Source organism: Myxine glutinosa, chromosome 7 (genome assembly GCF_964187855.1).
Source record: "Myxine glutinosa chromosome 7, kmMyxGlut1.1, whole genome shotgun sequence".
Classification (NCBI taxonomy): domain Eukaryota; kingdom Metazoa; phylum Chordata; class Myxini; order Myxiniformes; family Myxinidae; genus Myxine; species Myxine glutinosa.
In genome coordinates this window covers 34,312,993-34,329,526 of record NC_136267.1, presented here as the reverse complement: position 1 = coordinate 34,329,526, position 16,534 = coordinate 34,312,993, and the positions used below count along the sequence as shown (strand labels likewise).

The following is a 16,534-nucleotide window of genomic DNA, read 5'->3' as shown; positions in this document are numbered from 1 at the left end:
AGGAAAGTTTTAGAGGGTAAAAACAATTCAGTCCCCAGGGTTCAGGGTGGACGTGTACACCAATTCTCTCTATGTAAATGTTTATCGTGTCGCGCCTCCTGGTGGTGAAAGTCGATATTACAAGTTAGACTAAAATACGCCATTTTCGACGGAATTAACCCGAACCTGAGGACGAGTTCTTCACCAGTAAATATCGTGTTCCAAAGTAAAACCAGATTGGAAAATGATTCGAATGTTCAGAAATGCGAGTTGGTTTCCGTGTTTTGATGACTGCCCAACAATGTTGTTTTTAACCTTTAAAGTTACCCCATAAACTGTTATCATAAACACTGTCAACCCATAAGCATTGTCAACCCATAAAGAGCGTTGGGCCACTATCCTCCAGTAAATGAGTTTAAACTGACGTCAACCAAAAGAACGAATCATGACTTTTCTTACAATGTGTAATTCCCAGGTAACTTATGGAAATCTTGCTTCTAATTGGTGGAGAAAAGCCGTTAACAAAAAGCATTTATGGCCGAACGAGCAGTAAATGGAGCACTTCATGGGTTAACTGTAGTATTTGTGTTGGCTTCTTGAGATTGTGCTGCGGTACCTTATTTGGCTGTGATCGATACACCTGCTGCTGGTTCTTTCGGCACACCTGTTCCTTCTCTTTCAATTCCTCCATCCACTTGAACAGCTCGTACATCGCTTTCATGGCGTTGTGGTTTTTAACGGCCACGTCTCTCCAGCGGTTGTCTCGATCCTCCAAATCCGTCTCCAGCTGCGTCACCTGCAAGTGATTAAAACACATAAGACACATCAAGGGAAACATTATCTTCAACTCTTTGGTATCTGCTCTTTTGTGTTCACCAGTTACACATTGCAGAGCAAGTCCCACATTGTTTGATAACGGTTGCTCACCTGTTGATGGTAATCAACATCCTGGTGCTCCTGCCTCTCTCGCTGTTCTTGCTGCTGCTGTTCCAATGCAGCAAACCTGCTGCTCAGGTGTGATTGATGCCCTGAAAGTCCTTCAAATTGGACAGCGAGCCCATGGTGTTTATGCTCATTTGCTTTCAACAGCTCAGGTAGCAGGTCGACCTGTGCGACAGAAACATGACGGTGTCATTGACAGGAAAGTTTGTTTTCTGTTCTACTTTCAATCAACAGTCTTCCACTTGTGAAAGTCTCATGAGCAGCATGAATCCTACAAGGTGTTAAAACTCATCAGAACATGTGCAGGTGAGCATGATGTTCACCACCTTGGCCATCTGTAATCCAACATGTTGGATAACGGTTCTTTACCTGTTGGCAGCTCTCAACGTTCTTCTGTTGCTGCTCCTCATGTTGTTGTTGCTGCTCCTCGAGCTGAAGTTCCACTTCCGACAAGGTGCTGGAAACTTTCGTGAGATCCGCCGAAAGTTCGTTGTTTTTCACGGTGATCTCATCGAATTGATCATCTTGCATGATCAAGCGTTGTGAAAGAACCTCGACCTGTGTGGTACATGACAGTGTAATCAACAGTTAAAGTTACTGTTTTCTGATCTACACATAATCAATACTTTATGGAGGTGTCTTCTCAAGTCTAAAGTGGGATCAATTCTGGTTTCAGTGCAAAGTTCACATGGAATCACACTAAATACGCCATTTCGTGTCTGATCTGATGAATTTTTGACGCCAACACATTCTGTCGTTACTTATCCAAGACCAATCTCAACTAAACCTGACAGGATGACGAAGGGTTGCACAATGAAGGTTGTAGCACATTCATTTGCCCCGCTCCCCAAGGGGGTTTTCTCCCCCCGGGCGAGTTTCCCCGCCATTGCCGTCAATGGGGTTGAACGTTGAGGTGTATATAAATGTTAAATTAGCTTTATCGTGGCGTTTTTCCAAAGAAGATTTATCGTGGCATTTTTCCAAAGACGCTTTTAATAACAAAATTAATGATAATCGCATATTATTGATGCTAATACAAAATAATATTCATACTAATAATGTCCGACTTCCCCAAGGTGTTTTTCCTGCAGTGATAACGTGTATAAATATCTTATTGCTATAATGGCGTTTCTGTGTGATCAACAGCTTCTACTGGAAGTAAAAATACTAGTACCGACTGCAAAGCCGCAATGAGCTGGCGAAGCCAAAGCCTCTTGCCACTATTTTACCCATCACTATGGCATCAGTAGGTTAGGTAGTTGATAGTAGGTCGGTGTAGGTACCGTACCTGGTATGACTTGGTAAAAGAGAAGAGCAGACAGTCCTCCCCAATACCTGCATACAATAAATGTCACAAGAAGCTTAAGGAAGTAACTATACGATGTGCTAGCTTAAGGCCTATTTTAAGAAATTTTAACTGGGCTTAACATTGAAGGAGCTGGGGCTCCCACGTCGATCGGAAGAATGGACGCGACAAAAAGCTAGAATTCATCCGAGTTGCTTTAATGAAATCAAACACTCAGGCACTCTGAAAACCCGTTTATCGGTCAGCAATATATATCTATTCTCCCAGGGGGTTTGCCCAGGCCCGGCGCCAGGGGGCGTGGCCCAGCGTCCCGACCGAGGCCTGGCAAGTTGAGCGCGGGCCTGCCCGGGCGTCCTGGACGAGCCCGGCATGGTGATCGCTCCGCGTCCTTGATAGGTGCAAGGCGATTGTGAAAACCCAGCGGCAGCCGCTACACACGTCCCCCCAGAATCGACTTGCACCGGCAGGGTCAATTTGAGGGGGGTCCTGATGACCCGGCCGAAGCGACCCCTGGCGGGTCGTGGGAGGGGGTCCGGTGAGGTGGTGGGCGGTCGAGTGGGGGGCACCGTGGACGGGGGGCGGCCTCGCCGCGGCGGAAGGGCCACCCGTGGTGGGTGGTCGACGTCCACGTGCGCCGGCTTGAGGCGGTCCACTGCAATCCGGTCCGACCTGCCGCCGATGTCGATGACGAACGACTTGTCGTCCCGTCGCAGCACCCGGAAGGGCCCGTCGTACGGCGGCTGGAGTGGCCACCGATGTGCGTCGTGACGCACAAAAACATACTCCGCTGTGCGGAGTGCTGGGGGGACGTAGGACTGGGGGTCACCGTGGTGGGATGTTGGCACGGGGGCAAACCGTCGGGCGGCCTCCTGGAGGTCCGAGCGCTGGTGAGCTGCGGACCAGGGACTGGTAGCGTCGGGCACGAATTCGCCCGGGACGCGTAGCACCTGGCCATAGACAAGCTCGGCGGTGGATGCCTGGAGGTCCTCCTTGGGGGCCGTGCGAAGGCCCAAAAGGACCCACGGCAGCCGGTCGGCCCAACCGCCGTCTTGAAGGCCGGTCATGAGCGCGGCCTTCATGGAGCGGTGGAATCGCTCGCACAACCCGTTTGCTTGGGGGTGGTAGGCCGTAGTACGGTGGAGCTTGACCCCCAGGTTGCGGGCGACCGCGCCCCACAGCTCGGAGGTGAACTGTGGTCCGCGGTCTGACGAGATGTCCGCCGGTGCGCCGAAGCGGGCGACCCAGGTGGCGATGAAAGCCTGCGCTACGTCGGCGGTGGTGGTGGAGACGAGGGGAACGGCCTCCGGCCACCTGGTGGTCCTGTCCACCATGGTGAGCAGGTGTGTGAACCCCCGTGACGGGGGGAGGGAGCCCACCAGATCCACGTTGACGTGGTCGAAACGTCGTTCGGGCACGGTGAAAGGTGCCAGCGGGGCCTGGGTGTGTCGGTGGACCTTGGCCCGTTGGCAGGCCGTGCAGGTGCTGGTCCAATCGCGGACGTCCCGACGAAGGCCGTGCCAGACGAAACGCGCCGACACCAGCTTCTGGGAAGCTTTCCGGCCCAGGTGGGAAAGGCCGTGGAGGGAGGCGAAGATGCGGCGTTGCCAGGTGACGGGCACGATGGGGCGAGGCTGGCCTTGGGAGACGTCACAGAGCAGGACAGTGTCCGCGCAGGGGATGTCGGCCAGGCGGAGGCCCGTATCCGCCGCCCGGAGGGCTTGCACCGTGGTGTCGGTGGTTTGGTCCGCCGCCATAAGCGCAAAATCCACGCCCAGGTGGACCGCGTTCGCGCTGGCCCGGGAAAGACAGTCGGCCACGGCGTTGTTTTTGCCGGCGACGTGCCGGATGTCCGTGGTAAACTCCGACACGGCGGAGAGGTGGCGCTGTTGGCGGGCCGACCATGGCTCCGTGACCTTGGCCATGGCGTAAACCAACGGCTTGTGGTCGACGAACGCCGTGAAAGGTCGGCCCTCCAGGAGGTGGCGGAAATGGCGGACGGCCAGGTGTAGACCGAGGAGCTCCCGGTCAAACGTGCTGTATTTGAGCTCGTTCGGCCGGAGCTGCCGGCTGAAAAAAGCGAGTGGCTGCCAAACCCCGTTCACCCATTGCTCATGTACGGCGCCCACCGCGTAGTCGGAGGCATCCATGGTGAGGGCGATGGGAGCGTTGAGCACCGGGTGAGCGAGCAGTGTTGCGTCGGCGAGGGCCCGCTTTGAGCGTTGGAAGGCCGCATCCATTGCTGCGGACCAGGCGATGTCGTGCTTGGCCGGCTTGCCCCGGAGGGCTTCGTAGAGGGGCCGCATGAGTTGAGCCGCGCGGGGCACGAAGCGGTGATAAAAATTCACCATTCCCAGGAATTCCTGCAGGGCCTTTATGGTGCGGGGACGCGGGAACGTGGTGATGGCCTCGACCTTGGTTGGCAGCGGCACGGCCCCGTTCTTGGTGATGTGGTGGCCCAAAAAATCAACGGCCGTCGTGCCGAAGTGGCATTTGGCCGGGTTGACGATGAGGCCGTGCTCGCTGAGGCGCCCGAACAGTGTTCGGAGGTGGAGGAGGTGCTCGGCCCGGGACGTGCTGGCGACGAGGATGTCGTCCAGGTAAACGAAAAGGAACGGCAGGTCACGCAGCATGCCGTCCATCAAGCGCTGGAACGCCTGAGCCGCGTTCTTGAGACCAAACGGCATCCGCAAGAATTCGAATAAGCCGAACGGCGTGATGACTGCCGTTTTAGGGACGTCGGCCGCCCTGACAGGTACCTGGTGATATCCCCGTATGAGATCAATTTTCGAAAAAATGACCCGTCCCGCCAGACGGGCGGAGAAGTCTTGGATATGCGGGATCGGGTACCTGTCGGGGGTGGTAGCGTCATTGAGACGGCGGTAGTCGCCACACGGGCGCCATCCACCCCCCGGCTTTGGCACGATGTGCAGTGACGAGGCCCACGCGCTATCGGAGCGCCGCACGATGCCGAGGTGCTCCAACGCGTCGAATTCGGCCTTCGCTACGGCGAGCTTGGCTGGGTCGAGGCGGCGGGCCCTGGCGTAGACCGGCGGGCCCGTGGTTGGTATGTGGTGCTCGATCCCATGCCGTACTGCGACGGCCGAAAACGTCGGCCGCGTGAGGGCCGGGAACTCCGTGAGCAGGCGAGCAAACTCGTTCGCCGCCGGGACGGTGCATGCCAGCTCGGTCGGCGCGGAGCTGCTCAATGTGCATACCAGGGAGGTGAAGGTTTCAGCGTTGATTAAACGACGCCGTTGGACGTCCACCAGCAGTCCGTGTGCGCAGAGGAAGTCGGCGCCTAGCAGAGCCATGGGCACGTTGGCGGTTACAAACATCCAAGCAAAGCGTTGGCCGCCGAAGCAGAGGGTGACGTTGCGCGGGCCGAAGGTGCGGATAGTCGATCCGTTGGCCGCAACCAAGGAGGGGCCGCAAACCGCGGATTGCCTGTCCTGGTCAGAGGCGGGTATGACGCTCAGTTGGGCGCCGGTGTCGCACAGGAAGCGCCGTCCGGACGCTTTATCCGTGATGAACAGTAAGTTGCCCGTGTGGCCGGCGCTCATGGCTGGTAATGAACGCCGGCCCGGCCGTTTCCCGGCCTGCCGAAGGTGCACGGGGGTCGGCATGTTCGGGCCTTCTGTCCGAACCTGGCATGATAGTAACACCACGCTTGGTCAGGTGGAGGCCTCGGTCATCGTGCTGGAGGTGGTCGGCTCGGTAGAGCGGCCGCCAATTGCGTCGGCAGTTCGGCCGTCGACCGTGCCGGGTGCTCGGGCGCCATGGGTGTTGCGTCGGACGGCGGTGGGTCCCATGTCGCCACTGCGATGCGCTGTCCTGCGGCGGAGATCTTGTCGGCTTCTCTGGCAAGGGCCCGGGGATCTGTGATCGTCGTGCTTGCCAGGGCGAGGCGTACCGGGTTAGGCAGCTGACGGAAGAACAGCTCCCGGAACAGGAATGCCGGAGAGTGCTCGCCGAGCAGTGAAAGCATGTAGTCCATTCGCTCGGAAGGGCGCGTGTCGCCGAGCTCAGGCAGTTCGAGCAGGCGCCGTGCGCGTTCCGCCGATGGGAGGGCGAAAGCATCGAGGAGCAGCTTCTTAATCGCGCCGTATTTGTCAGCGGCTGGCGGGCTTTCGAGGAGGCTCAGGGCGCGGGCCGCGGTAGCCGACCCGAGCGCAGCTACCACATGGTGGAAGCGGGTGTCGTCGGCCGTGATGCCTCGCAGGGCAAACAGGGACTCCGCCTGTGCGAACCAAACCGCCGCGTGAGCCTCCCAGAAGGTAGGCAGTTTAAGGGCGACTGCCGTGTCCATGTCGATAGGTCACCAATGAAGGAGCTGGGGCTCCCACGTCGATCGGAAGAATGGACGCGACAAAAAGCTAGAATTCATCCGAGTTGCTTTAATGAAATCAAACACTCAGGCACTCTGAAAACCCGTTTATCGGTCAGCAATATATATCTATTCTCCCAGGGGGTTTGCCCAGGCCCGGCGCCAGGGGGCGTGGCCCAGCGTCCTGGCTGCGGCCTGGCAAGTTGAGGGCGAGCCTGCCCGGGCATGCCCGGGCATCCCGACCGAGGCCTGGCAAGTTGAGCGCGGGCCTGCCCGGGCGTCCTGGACGAGCCCGGCATGGTGATCGCTCCGCGTCCTTGATAGGTGCAAGGCGATTGTGTAAACCCAGCGGCAGCCGCTACAACATACGTTTTCACAGTATGTGTGTCGTCTTCTAACTTCAGTCGCTGTCAGGACTGGTTCTCTCCGGGCACTGCGGCTTCCTCCACCAGAAGAAGTTAGCTTGCAGTGATTAATTCGGTGAATTCCGTCTCAACTTCGGATATTTCCGGCCGTGACAAACTATCCGTATTTCTAAACTAAATATGTAAACGCTTATACCGTATTGCTGGCCGTGAAAAACTATCCCCGACGACCACGAGATTTCTAAAAAATAATTCTTCGTCAATTTTAGAATATTGGATGCCGTTTTCACCCTCCGAAACACGTAATAAGCTTTTAAATTTTTCTTTTTCAAATGCTCGAATCTCACTGGTTTTGGTGTTTGGTGACGATTTTCGGTGAAGATAACGAGGTTGGTCTTAACGTATTTTAATTACAAATTAGAGGTTCATGAGATGGTGAATCAAAGAAAGACGGGTGAAACAAACTCCTATTGAACTTTTTCGCAATTGGTTTATGCAAACTTCCGCATCCGGTCAATGGCGGCCTCCAGTGCGTGATTTGGTTTTAGAAATATTTTTTCAAATGCTCGACTCTCATTGGGTCCGGTGTTTGGTGACGCATTTCGTTGAAGATAACCAGGCCCGTGTGGGCTGAGGTTGGTCTTAAAGTATTTTAATAATAAATTAGAGGTGCATAAGATTGTGAATCAAACAATGACGGGTGAAAGAAATTCCTATTGAACGTTTTCAATTTGTTATGCATACTTCCGCATCCGCAAGATGGCGGCCTCCATTGCGCTTCGGAATTCTCAAGCCAAGGCATAATCAGGTTTTCGACATAATACGTACGCGTTTATTGACAACACCGGCTTCGCCGGCTATTATGAACTACAAACACGTGTGATTAACTTTTTAAACAGTCGCTAATGCTCTTTAAAACACTAAATTAAGAAATTTGGAGGAATCCCAACATCCGTGAAGGAAGGTTTACTTACAGAACTGAGCGAAGATCTACTGTACTCTAAATAACCCACAAATGTTGGGTTAATAACATGGCCTTTCCTGGCGCTAACGTGGCGTTTTTCGTAGTGAACTTTTGAAACAAGCTCCTTCTGTTTAACGCGAAACTGAAAGGGACAAGCTCGGGCTGTGCTCCTTTACCAAGCAGCTAGCTCGCGCTTGCCAAGCCAGCCGTTCCTTCACGGTTTTGAATGGAGTGCTTGCTCAAATGCTTAAACCACTTGACGATCTCTCCACAAGAAGCTTGGTAAATGAACACACACCCAATGTTCTTGAGACCCGACCATAGATCGACTGTAATCGAAATACCCCAAAGAGGAATGACCCTTCCTGGCTCTCCTGTAGTTAGCAGATGGACTAGTTTCACAAATCTCAATCAACAGTCTTCCATTTGTGAAAGTCTCAAGAGCAGCATGAACCGTGCAAGGTGTTAAAACTCATCAGAACATGTGCAGGTGAGCATGATGTTCACCACCTTGGCCATCTGTAGTCCCACATGTTTGATAACGGTTATTTACCTTTTGGCAGCTCTCAACGTTCTTCTGTTGCTGTTCCTCATGTTGTTGTTGCTGCTCCTCGAGCTGAAGTTCCACTTCCGACAAGGTGCTGGAAACTTTTTTGAAATCCGCCGAAAGTTTGTTGTTTTTCACGGTGATCTCATCGAATTGATCATCTTGCATGATCAAGCGTTCTGAAAGAACCTCGACCTGTGTGGTAGAAACATTGCGCTCACGAAGAGACAGAAATAGCATAATGAAGATAATAATTCACACATACAAGCAACGATAATTATAATTGGTTGGTAATTAGTGGTAATTAGTGGATTCCAGCTCTAATTGGTGTTCCTTTTTCTGTCCCTTCTGCACCTCTCGTTTCGCTAGCAATGCATCTTTTTCTTCCTTTCCCTGATTCTCTTCTTCCTTTACTCCTTGCATCTCCTCTTCTTCCTTTTATTGAAACTCCTAGTCTAGGCAGAGCAGATATTTGGCCACAATGCTGGTCAGGTCACCACTCCAGCTCAGCGTACGGAAGTTGGGGCAGGAATTTGAAATGTGTTCAGGTTGCCAGCGATAGTTTGCCTCCTCTTTGTGAAGTACATCTTGGGATCTTTAAAGTCCACCAACTAATTCCGGCATACGGATGACCAGTTTAACGTCCATCCGAAGGACGACACACACATTGATGAATCACAGGGCCTATGAAACACCGGAATGACAGTTTATAGCTGGGTTGGGATTCAAACCCAGGCTAGACAGCTCACATCAACGACTAAGATATCTCATGGGAACTAAAAAGGAAGAAATAATTGGAATAATAAATAAATGGAGTAATACCACCAATTATGTCATCACGTAATTATAGCACCACCCGACTTGCGTCGCCTCAACTCACACGTACATCACTTGATAAGACTGAACTTTTATTCTCGAACGTTTTCAGAACTTACAAGACTGATAGAAACACCATAATACATCACAAAGTACAAAATTGGGAAATCGCAAAATCGTCGACAGAACGACTGTACGTTTGTGAACTTGAAACGTGTACCAAGTTTGATTTAAATCCATTCAGAAGATCTCAAGAATCACATTTTACCTGACAATGACCTCTGACCTCACTAAAATCACAAAATCACCTCAATTCTCACATTTGATGCCAAAATATAAGAAGTTCATCTTTGCATCATAATATATACTTGTACCAAGTTTGGGCAAAATCCCATTGCCGGTTCACAAGTTAGAACACCAACAGATATTTTCCGAAACAGCACCTCTGACCTCTTCACCCCAAATTGAATCAGTTCATGTTTACATCATTATAATACCTGCACCAAGTTTGATTTAAATCCCATCAGCTGTTCTCAAGTTATCACATTTTACCTGACATGACCTCTGACCTCACTAAAATCACCAAATCACCTCAATTCTCACATTTGATGCCAAAATATAAGAAGTTCATCTTTGCATCATAATATATACTTGTACCAAGTTTGGGCAAAATCCCATTGCCGGTTCACAAGTTAGAACAGCAAAAGATTTTTTCCGAAACAGGACCTCTGACCTCTTCCCCCCAAAATTTAATCAGTTCATGTTTACATCATTATAATACCTGCACCAAGTTTGATTTAAATCCCATCAGCTGTTCTCAAGTTATCACATTTTTACCTGGCGTGACCTCTGAACTTTAATTTGTTGATGCCACAATCCAATCAGTTCATGTTTGTATCATAAACACTAACACCAAGTGTGTTCAAAATCCCATTACTGGTTCAGGAGTTGGCGCAGCAACATAATTTTTTACTTAACATGACCTGTGACCTTTGACCTCTTGACCAGAAAATCTAATCAGTTCATCTTTACATCATTATACATACCTGTGCCAAGTTTGAATTAGATCGCTTCAGTCATTCTCAAGTTGTAGACCTATCACAGATACCTTTTGACCCTTTAACCTCTTGACGCCAAAATCAAATAATTTAATCTCAGCATCATAATACATCCTTGTATCAACTTTGGGCAGATCACATCACTGGTTCACAAGTTATTGCGGTAACAGGATTTTTCCAAACATGACCTCTGACCTTTCACCTCGTGACCCCAAAATTTAATCAGTTAATCTTTACCTCATTATACATACCTGCACCAAGTTTGACTAAGATCCCTTCAGCAGTTCTCAAGTTATCGCGGTAATGAAAACCTATCACGGACGGACGGACGGACAACCTGAAAACATAATGCCTCCGGCGACTTCGGTAACAGAGGCACAAAAAGGAAATTGAATGTCTTGCTTACCACCACCTGCTGCACCTCGTACTCTCCAAGATCAGGTCTGCAATAACTACCATCAATGGAAGTAGTCTCATCACCGGAAGTACTCTCATCACCGGAAGTACTCTCATCATCTTCACCATGACAGAGAGAAGATCCTGGAAAGAAGAGGGAAAATGAACATGAAACAGATATTGTGACAGAAAAAGATCAATGGACAGAATATCACTAAGTTCAGATATGGGGGAGATTGGGAGGGGAGGGGTGAGTTTGGAGATTAGGAGGGGAGGGGTGAGTTTGGAGGAGAGGGGAAATTGGGAGGGGAGGGTGGAGTTTGGATTGTAGAAAGTGTTGGACGGTTAATGGAAAACGAACATTTATTGCAAAATGAGTGTTGCCTTGTTCAGTTACATTATCTGATACTAGTGATACCAGATGGTGAGTAATATCAGACCATCCCTGTTGCTCAAGGACTGGGGAGGAACTTTTAGATGTCAGGATGTATTTAGTTGATCCAGGTGATCCCAGTGCATTCTTACAGGCTGACTGGCCAAGTTCACACTGTACAGGTATTCCTAGTTGGTTGGGTATTCCGATTCCGACTGAATCCGATTCAATCATACACCATCGGGTGTTTACATGTCAGGATGCATGAACAGTGATGATCACTTGCTGATTGTTTGTCGTGAACCAAATGGACATCAAATTGAGGATTGTACAAAACTCTAAATTTCCATTCTCCATTCCATGAGACACAAGAGACACATTCTCTCGGGCCTCTGATCTGATGCCATATGATCTGAAGCCGCTCTGCATCACTGTGGATAAACCATCACCTCTCTGTAGCATGGCCGTCTGATTCTGAAGAGCTGGTGGTCGCGATGTGTGATGCTGCTGTGATTCCATGATCACCATAAGAGCATCCACTTCCGGGATCCCATCATTCCGTCTCCCGGTGCTTCTGCTCTTCGTGTAGTTTTTTCCCGTGCAGGCTGTGAATGAGTTAACAAAATCATTACCAGATGGAGTGGCAATTCCTCAAGTTAATTTAATTTTATTATTAGTGTACTTTCGTAAAATGTCCCCAATCTCAATTCCAGAAGCTTGAACTTACAGCATTTGTTGCGATGTCGGTGATTCTGGAAGCCATTTATGATCTGTAACACAAAGAGCAGCAAACAATACACATTAAGAGAGGACCTTGTGTCTTGGCATATTTTTGTTGGGTTGTTGTTTTGGGATATTTTAAAATTTAAAACCTGACATTTCTCAATCTTGACTGAGACTAATCACAAACCCCACGGTCTACTCCTCCACCAAGTAGCGATGGATCCTTGGGTATATGACCTCCTGCTGTTTAGCATCACTTGTTCAATCTGAGGTGTAATTCCGTTTGGGACTGCATTTTATCACTTGAACTTTTTCACCCAAAATAAACTCTGAAATGGTCTGTCAACGAGATTGTTAACCAAAGCCCATGAGCTTATATCACTTTTATACCTCGATGATGAGGCTGAGGAACACGACAAGTGTAATAAATTTTTGGTAATTCATCATCATTCCCATCTGCCAGTGTTGAGTGGCGGCTCGGTTGAAGTACTCGCTCCAGGAAGATGTTAGTCCTGTAAACAAGAGCAAAGAGAGTGTTAAAAGGCTTATTTCAACTTTCATTGATTCAAAGATACATACATCAATTAGGGGACAAGGATATTGATATAAACATCTGTGTACTTGAATGTGAATTACAAAGACATTGGTAGACAATGAACAATTCCATCGCACGAGGGACCTGAACACCTATCTTCCTTGGCAACATGAGCGAGGAGTTCAGATAAAGACCACCAGCAGATTAACCCAGAGAAAGTGGTTTCTTGGTTTCATTGTGCTTCAAATAATAGGAGATAAGTTATAAATGATCAAAACTAGACAAGGTAATTTACCCGAAGTTTTACCTGAAGAAAAGGTAATTTACCTGAAATTTGCCTGAAGAAGGGAACTGCCGCTTCCGGTTTTGCAGGCGAAGTTGTGTTTTTTCGAAGATCTCCACGCTCTCCATGCTATCAAAGTTAAGTAATTGTTCCCGTTTGTATTTTTGTCAAAACTGTATTTTTATGTCACGGTGTGTGTACCTACTGTCTGTCTCTAGGAAGATCTTGGTGTAAATCATGCACACCTGTATAAAATCGTCGGTTATTTCCTGCCGCGATTTTGAGGCCTGGTCTTTCAAGTTTACTGCCTTGAGGCCTTGTTGTCTTCTCTCAGCGGTCGATTGTAGTCCATTTATTTTCGTTCTCTCACAGTTTTTCCGAGTCTTCTTTTCACCCCATACTTCCCCCGAACATCTTACCCTTTGTTTAAAATCTTAATTAAAAAAATACACATATATACATTATTTATTTCCTTCTTTGTTCGTGTTCGTTCGTTCTTCCAACGTTTTCAAAAGGATCTCTGACTTGAAAATCACAAGAAACTAATTTTGCAATAAATGTTCGTTTTCCATTTATAATTGTCCAACACTTTCTAAAATCCAAACTCATCCCTCCCCTCATAAACTCCACCCTCGCCCCTCCCCTCCTAAACATCCCCCTCACCCCTCCTCTCCTAAACTCCCCCCTCACCATCCCCTCCCAAACTCCCCCCTCACCTCGCTCCTCCTAAATTACACCTTCACCCCTCTCCTTAAAAACTCCCCTCTCCCCTTCAAATCTCCCCACCCGACTTTTTTTTCTCCAATTCTCCCTTCTCCCCCCTCCTCCTCAAAGCGTCCTCCCTGCTTCCTCTCCCTTCCAACTGTCAACCTCCATCTCCTCCAACCTTCTTCCTCTCTCTGCCCCCCCCCCCCCCTCAAACAACACCTCGCTGTGCCTCACCCAATCACCATCAAACCCCTTGTCCTCCTCATCCTTCCCTTCCTCCGAACTATTCTGAAATCTCTGACACACCTTCAACAGCTCTCCCTACCTCCTCCTCCTCTTCCACATCTTACCCGACCCCCCCCCTCCCCTGTCCTGTATCCGATGCTCCCCCTTCCTCTTCATTAACGGTATGGACCTCAAACATCTGGGGCCTTCGCTCAAACTTGATTGATCTCTCCATTCAGGTTGCTTCTGACAAACCAGACTTGATCTGCTTAACAGAAACTTTCCTCCTTCAAGATGTCTCTGATTCCTTAATATCTCTCCCTGGTTACTCCCTCCTCCGGTATGATAGACCTGAGCCTCGTCTTGGTGGTGTGGTTGCTATCTTTATCAAAAACTCTCTTCCTCACTCGCCCTGCACTGCCCTCTCTCCATCTCACTCCCAGGAGTACCTCTGGCTACGGCATCCCCTTCGCTCCCACCTTTTTTTCATGTGTGTGTTGTACCGTCCACCAAACAGTGATGACTCCATCTGCATCTCGCTGTCTGACAACATGGACCAACTTCTATCCACTCATCCCAACCGTCTCTTCCTCATATGTGGTGATTTCAACTGTCACCATGCCAGTTGGCTGGGTGTGGGTACCTCTCTCACCAGTCATGGCTCTTCAGCAAAGGACTTCTGCGACCAACGGGGACTGGCACAATCTGTCAATTTCCCGACCCGGATCTCAGTCAATGGAGTATCTTCTCTTCGAGACTTGGTTATGACGAACTTCACTGCAAATGTCTGCTGCTCTTCTTCTGCTCCAATCGGTTCATCTTACCACATGCTTGTTCAAGTGTAAGCTCTTTCACGAGCCTCGATCTTGTATACAAAAAAAAGAAGTGAATAAACATACTTACATTTGTGGTGTTCTGTTCAATGCATGTGAATTCGATTCAATCTGCAATCTCATCATGTATGGCAAATAGAACAAAGATGAAAATGAACATAATGGAACATAATGACTTACCCTGAGAGAGTTTTGATATCCAGTTTGTTTTCCGGGGCTGCGTTAGAATAGAAAGAGCAACAATGTCAAAAAGGATAGGTTTTCACTCATCTTCTTCTTCGAGTTTGAGTCCTCGAGTCAAAGTTGTACTCTCTCACACAACAAGCGCACACAGATGCACTCATGCACACAGACGTGCACACACACCACAGGATGGTCTACCAGCCAATCTCCTCAGCCCAAGGGGTATCCACTCCATGCTGATGACAACCAGTGAGCCAGAAATATGTCCCTGGATTGATCCACTTCTGAAGGCGTCTAGGCTGATTGTTGCTACAGTTAGCGGTGTAGCAGCTGGTACTGTATCAGGCAGCGGTGGTTCTGTGTTTTATTACAAACTGCAACTGAACTGGTTTACCGGTTTAATGTTATATATAAATTTTAACCTTCATCCCAATATGGTATTTTATATCATGTACCTGGAGTCATCCATGCCATCTTACCTTCAAGAAAGGAACAAGGTTGAAGAGTCTTTTCAAGGGATGGTCGGAAAAACTTTGAGGTTTCTGGAGGACAGACACAAACAAAATATCTTGATGTACCATCTGCACTGCTAATCCCAGTGAACATGCAAATAAATAACTAGACGCAATCACGTCTCTCACCCACAATTGGAGGGTATAACCAATCCGCTCTCACCTAACCAATTACCCCAGGTGGCTAGGATTATCAAATAAATCAAGTCCCATGCTCTTCCAGCGAAGAAAGCTGCATCAAGTAACCAAGAAAAGCTACACACGGTTATAATGTCATACAAACATGGGAATCCCAATGCCCCCCCCCCCCCTCTCGAAACCATCTTATCTTCAAGAAGGGAACATAGTTGAAGAATCTTTCCCAAAGATGGTCAGAAAGACCTGGAGGCTCCTGTACGACAGACAGAGATAAACAAAACATCTTGTATCAGTCAAAGTGAATTTCCTGAATTGTGTTTTACTGTCGAAGGGAAAGTACCACCCGGAAATGTGTACGATGTAAACTCAGAGCTCGATACAAATTGTCCATCAGCTCTTTCTGATGCACATGTGGTCACTCAGAAGAACAACATTGGGACGATTGTACCTGACGAGATTGTTTATGTTTGTGGCGAATGATGTGTGGAGACCACAAGGTTTTAAAACACCACGTCATAAGCTCTGTCTGGACAATGTTATTATGTTGTGGAAGTGTGCGGTGGAAGAGATATCGACTCAGGAGATACAAAGTTATTCCACAGCCGACTCACCTGCCTTTCCCACTTCCCTACCTGTTTGTAAGGTTCCTGCTGGTGTCCTTTATCTCTGCTCTTTGAATTTTACCTCCTCTTATAAAACACTTGTGTACTGTTGCTTACACGGAAAATTTGTCACATATTGATGGAGTGTTGTTTGACGTCATACCTGAAACGTAACGAGGTTTACCAGACTCTCGGAGATGTATCCGAAATATCCTGGCAGCTTCTATATGAGAGAGATGGAAGCAAAAAACATTTTGGATCAGGAAAACTTATTTGGACCAATTGGTGGTGAAATCGGACACACACACACACACACACACACACACACACACACACACACACACACACACACACACGACGAAGTCGGTTCGAAAAACTCAGCTCCAGCGAGGTGGAAACGAGCACTTGCACATTTTACCATCCACATGGAAGGTTTTCAAACCGCACCTTTAAACCACGTAAAACGTACACGTAAATCTTCTCACTCGTTTAAGGCTCACCTGTTGAAGTCCTAGCAGGTAACCGAGGTTGAAGTAGAGCATGAAACAACAAATCAAAGCAACGAGAAAGAAACACGTCCTCGCCATCTTGAAGCAATGTTTCAAATGCGATAAATAACTGTCGCTCTGTGACGTCACACACTCATGCAGTCATGCCCATTGATGACTTCACAATGAAGGATTCTGTTGGCTGTCGGTTCTAATAGTCGAATTGAAGTCGAA

General features: G+C 48.9%; 1 protein-coding gene across 1 annotated transcript in view; it reads right to left on the bottom strand.

Moving 5' to 3' along the window:
* LOC137410750 (uncharacterized) overlaps nucleotides 1-15,318 on the bottom strand; it is a 660,974-nt gene extending 645,656 nt beyond the window's left edge. Inside the window, exons 1-10 of the mRNA XM_078782667.1 lie at nucleotides 15,040-15,318; nucleotides 14,558-14,594; nucleotides 12,184-12,305; nucleotides 11,798-11,840; nucleotides 11,520-11,675; nucleotides 10,708-10,841; nucleotides 8,434-8,622; nucleotides 1,291-1,479; nucleotides 907-1,086; nucleotides 596-775 (exon numbers count right to left, since the gene is read on the bottom strand). Coding sequence (XP_078638793.1) covers nucleotides 596-775; nucleotides 907-1,086; nucleotides 1,291-1,479; nucleotides 8,434-8,622; nucleotides 10,708-10,841; nucleotides 11,520-11,675; nucleotides 11,798-11,840; nucleotides 12,184-12,305; nucleotides 14,558-14,594; nucleotides 15,040-15,141 — 1,332 coding nt within the window. The 5' untranslated portion in view covers nucleotides 15,142-15,318. The remainder of the gene's footprint in view (nucleotides 1-595; nucleotides 776-906; nucleotides 1,087-1,290; nucleotides 1,480-8,433; nucleotides 8,623-10,707; nucleotides 10,842-11,519; nucleotides 11,676-11,797; nucleotides 11,841-12,183; nucleotides 12,306-14,557; nucleotides 14,595-15,039) is intronic.
* Between the last annotated feature and the right edge of the window lie 1,216 nt (nucleotides 15,319-16,534).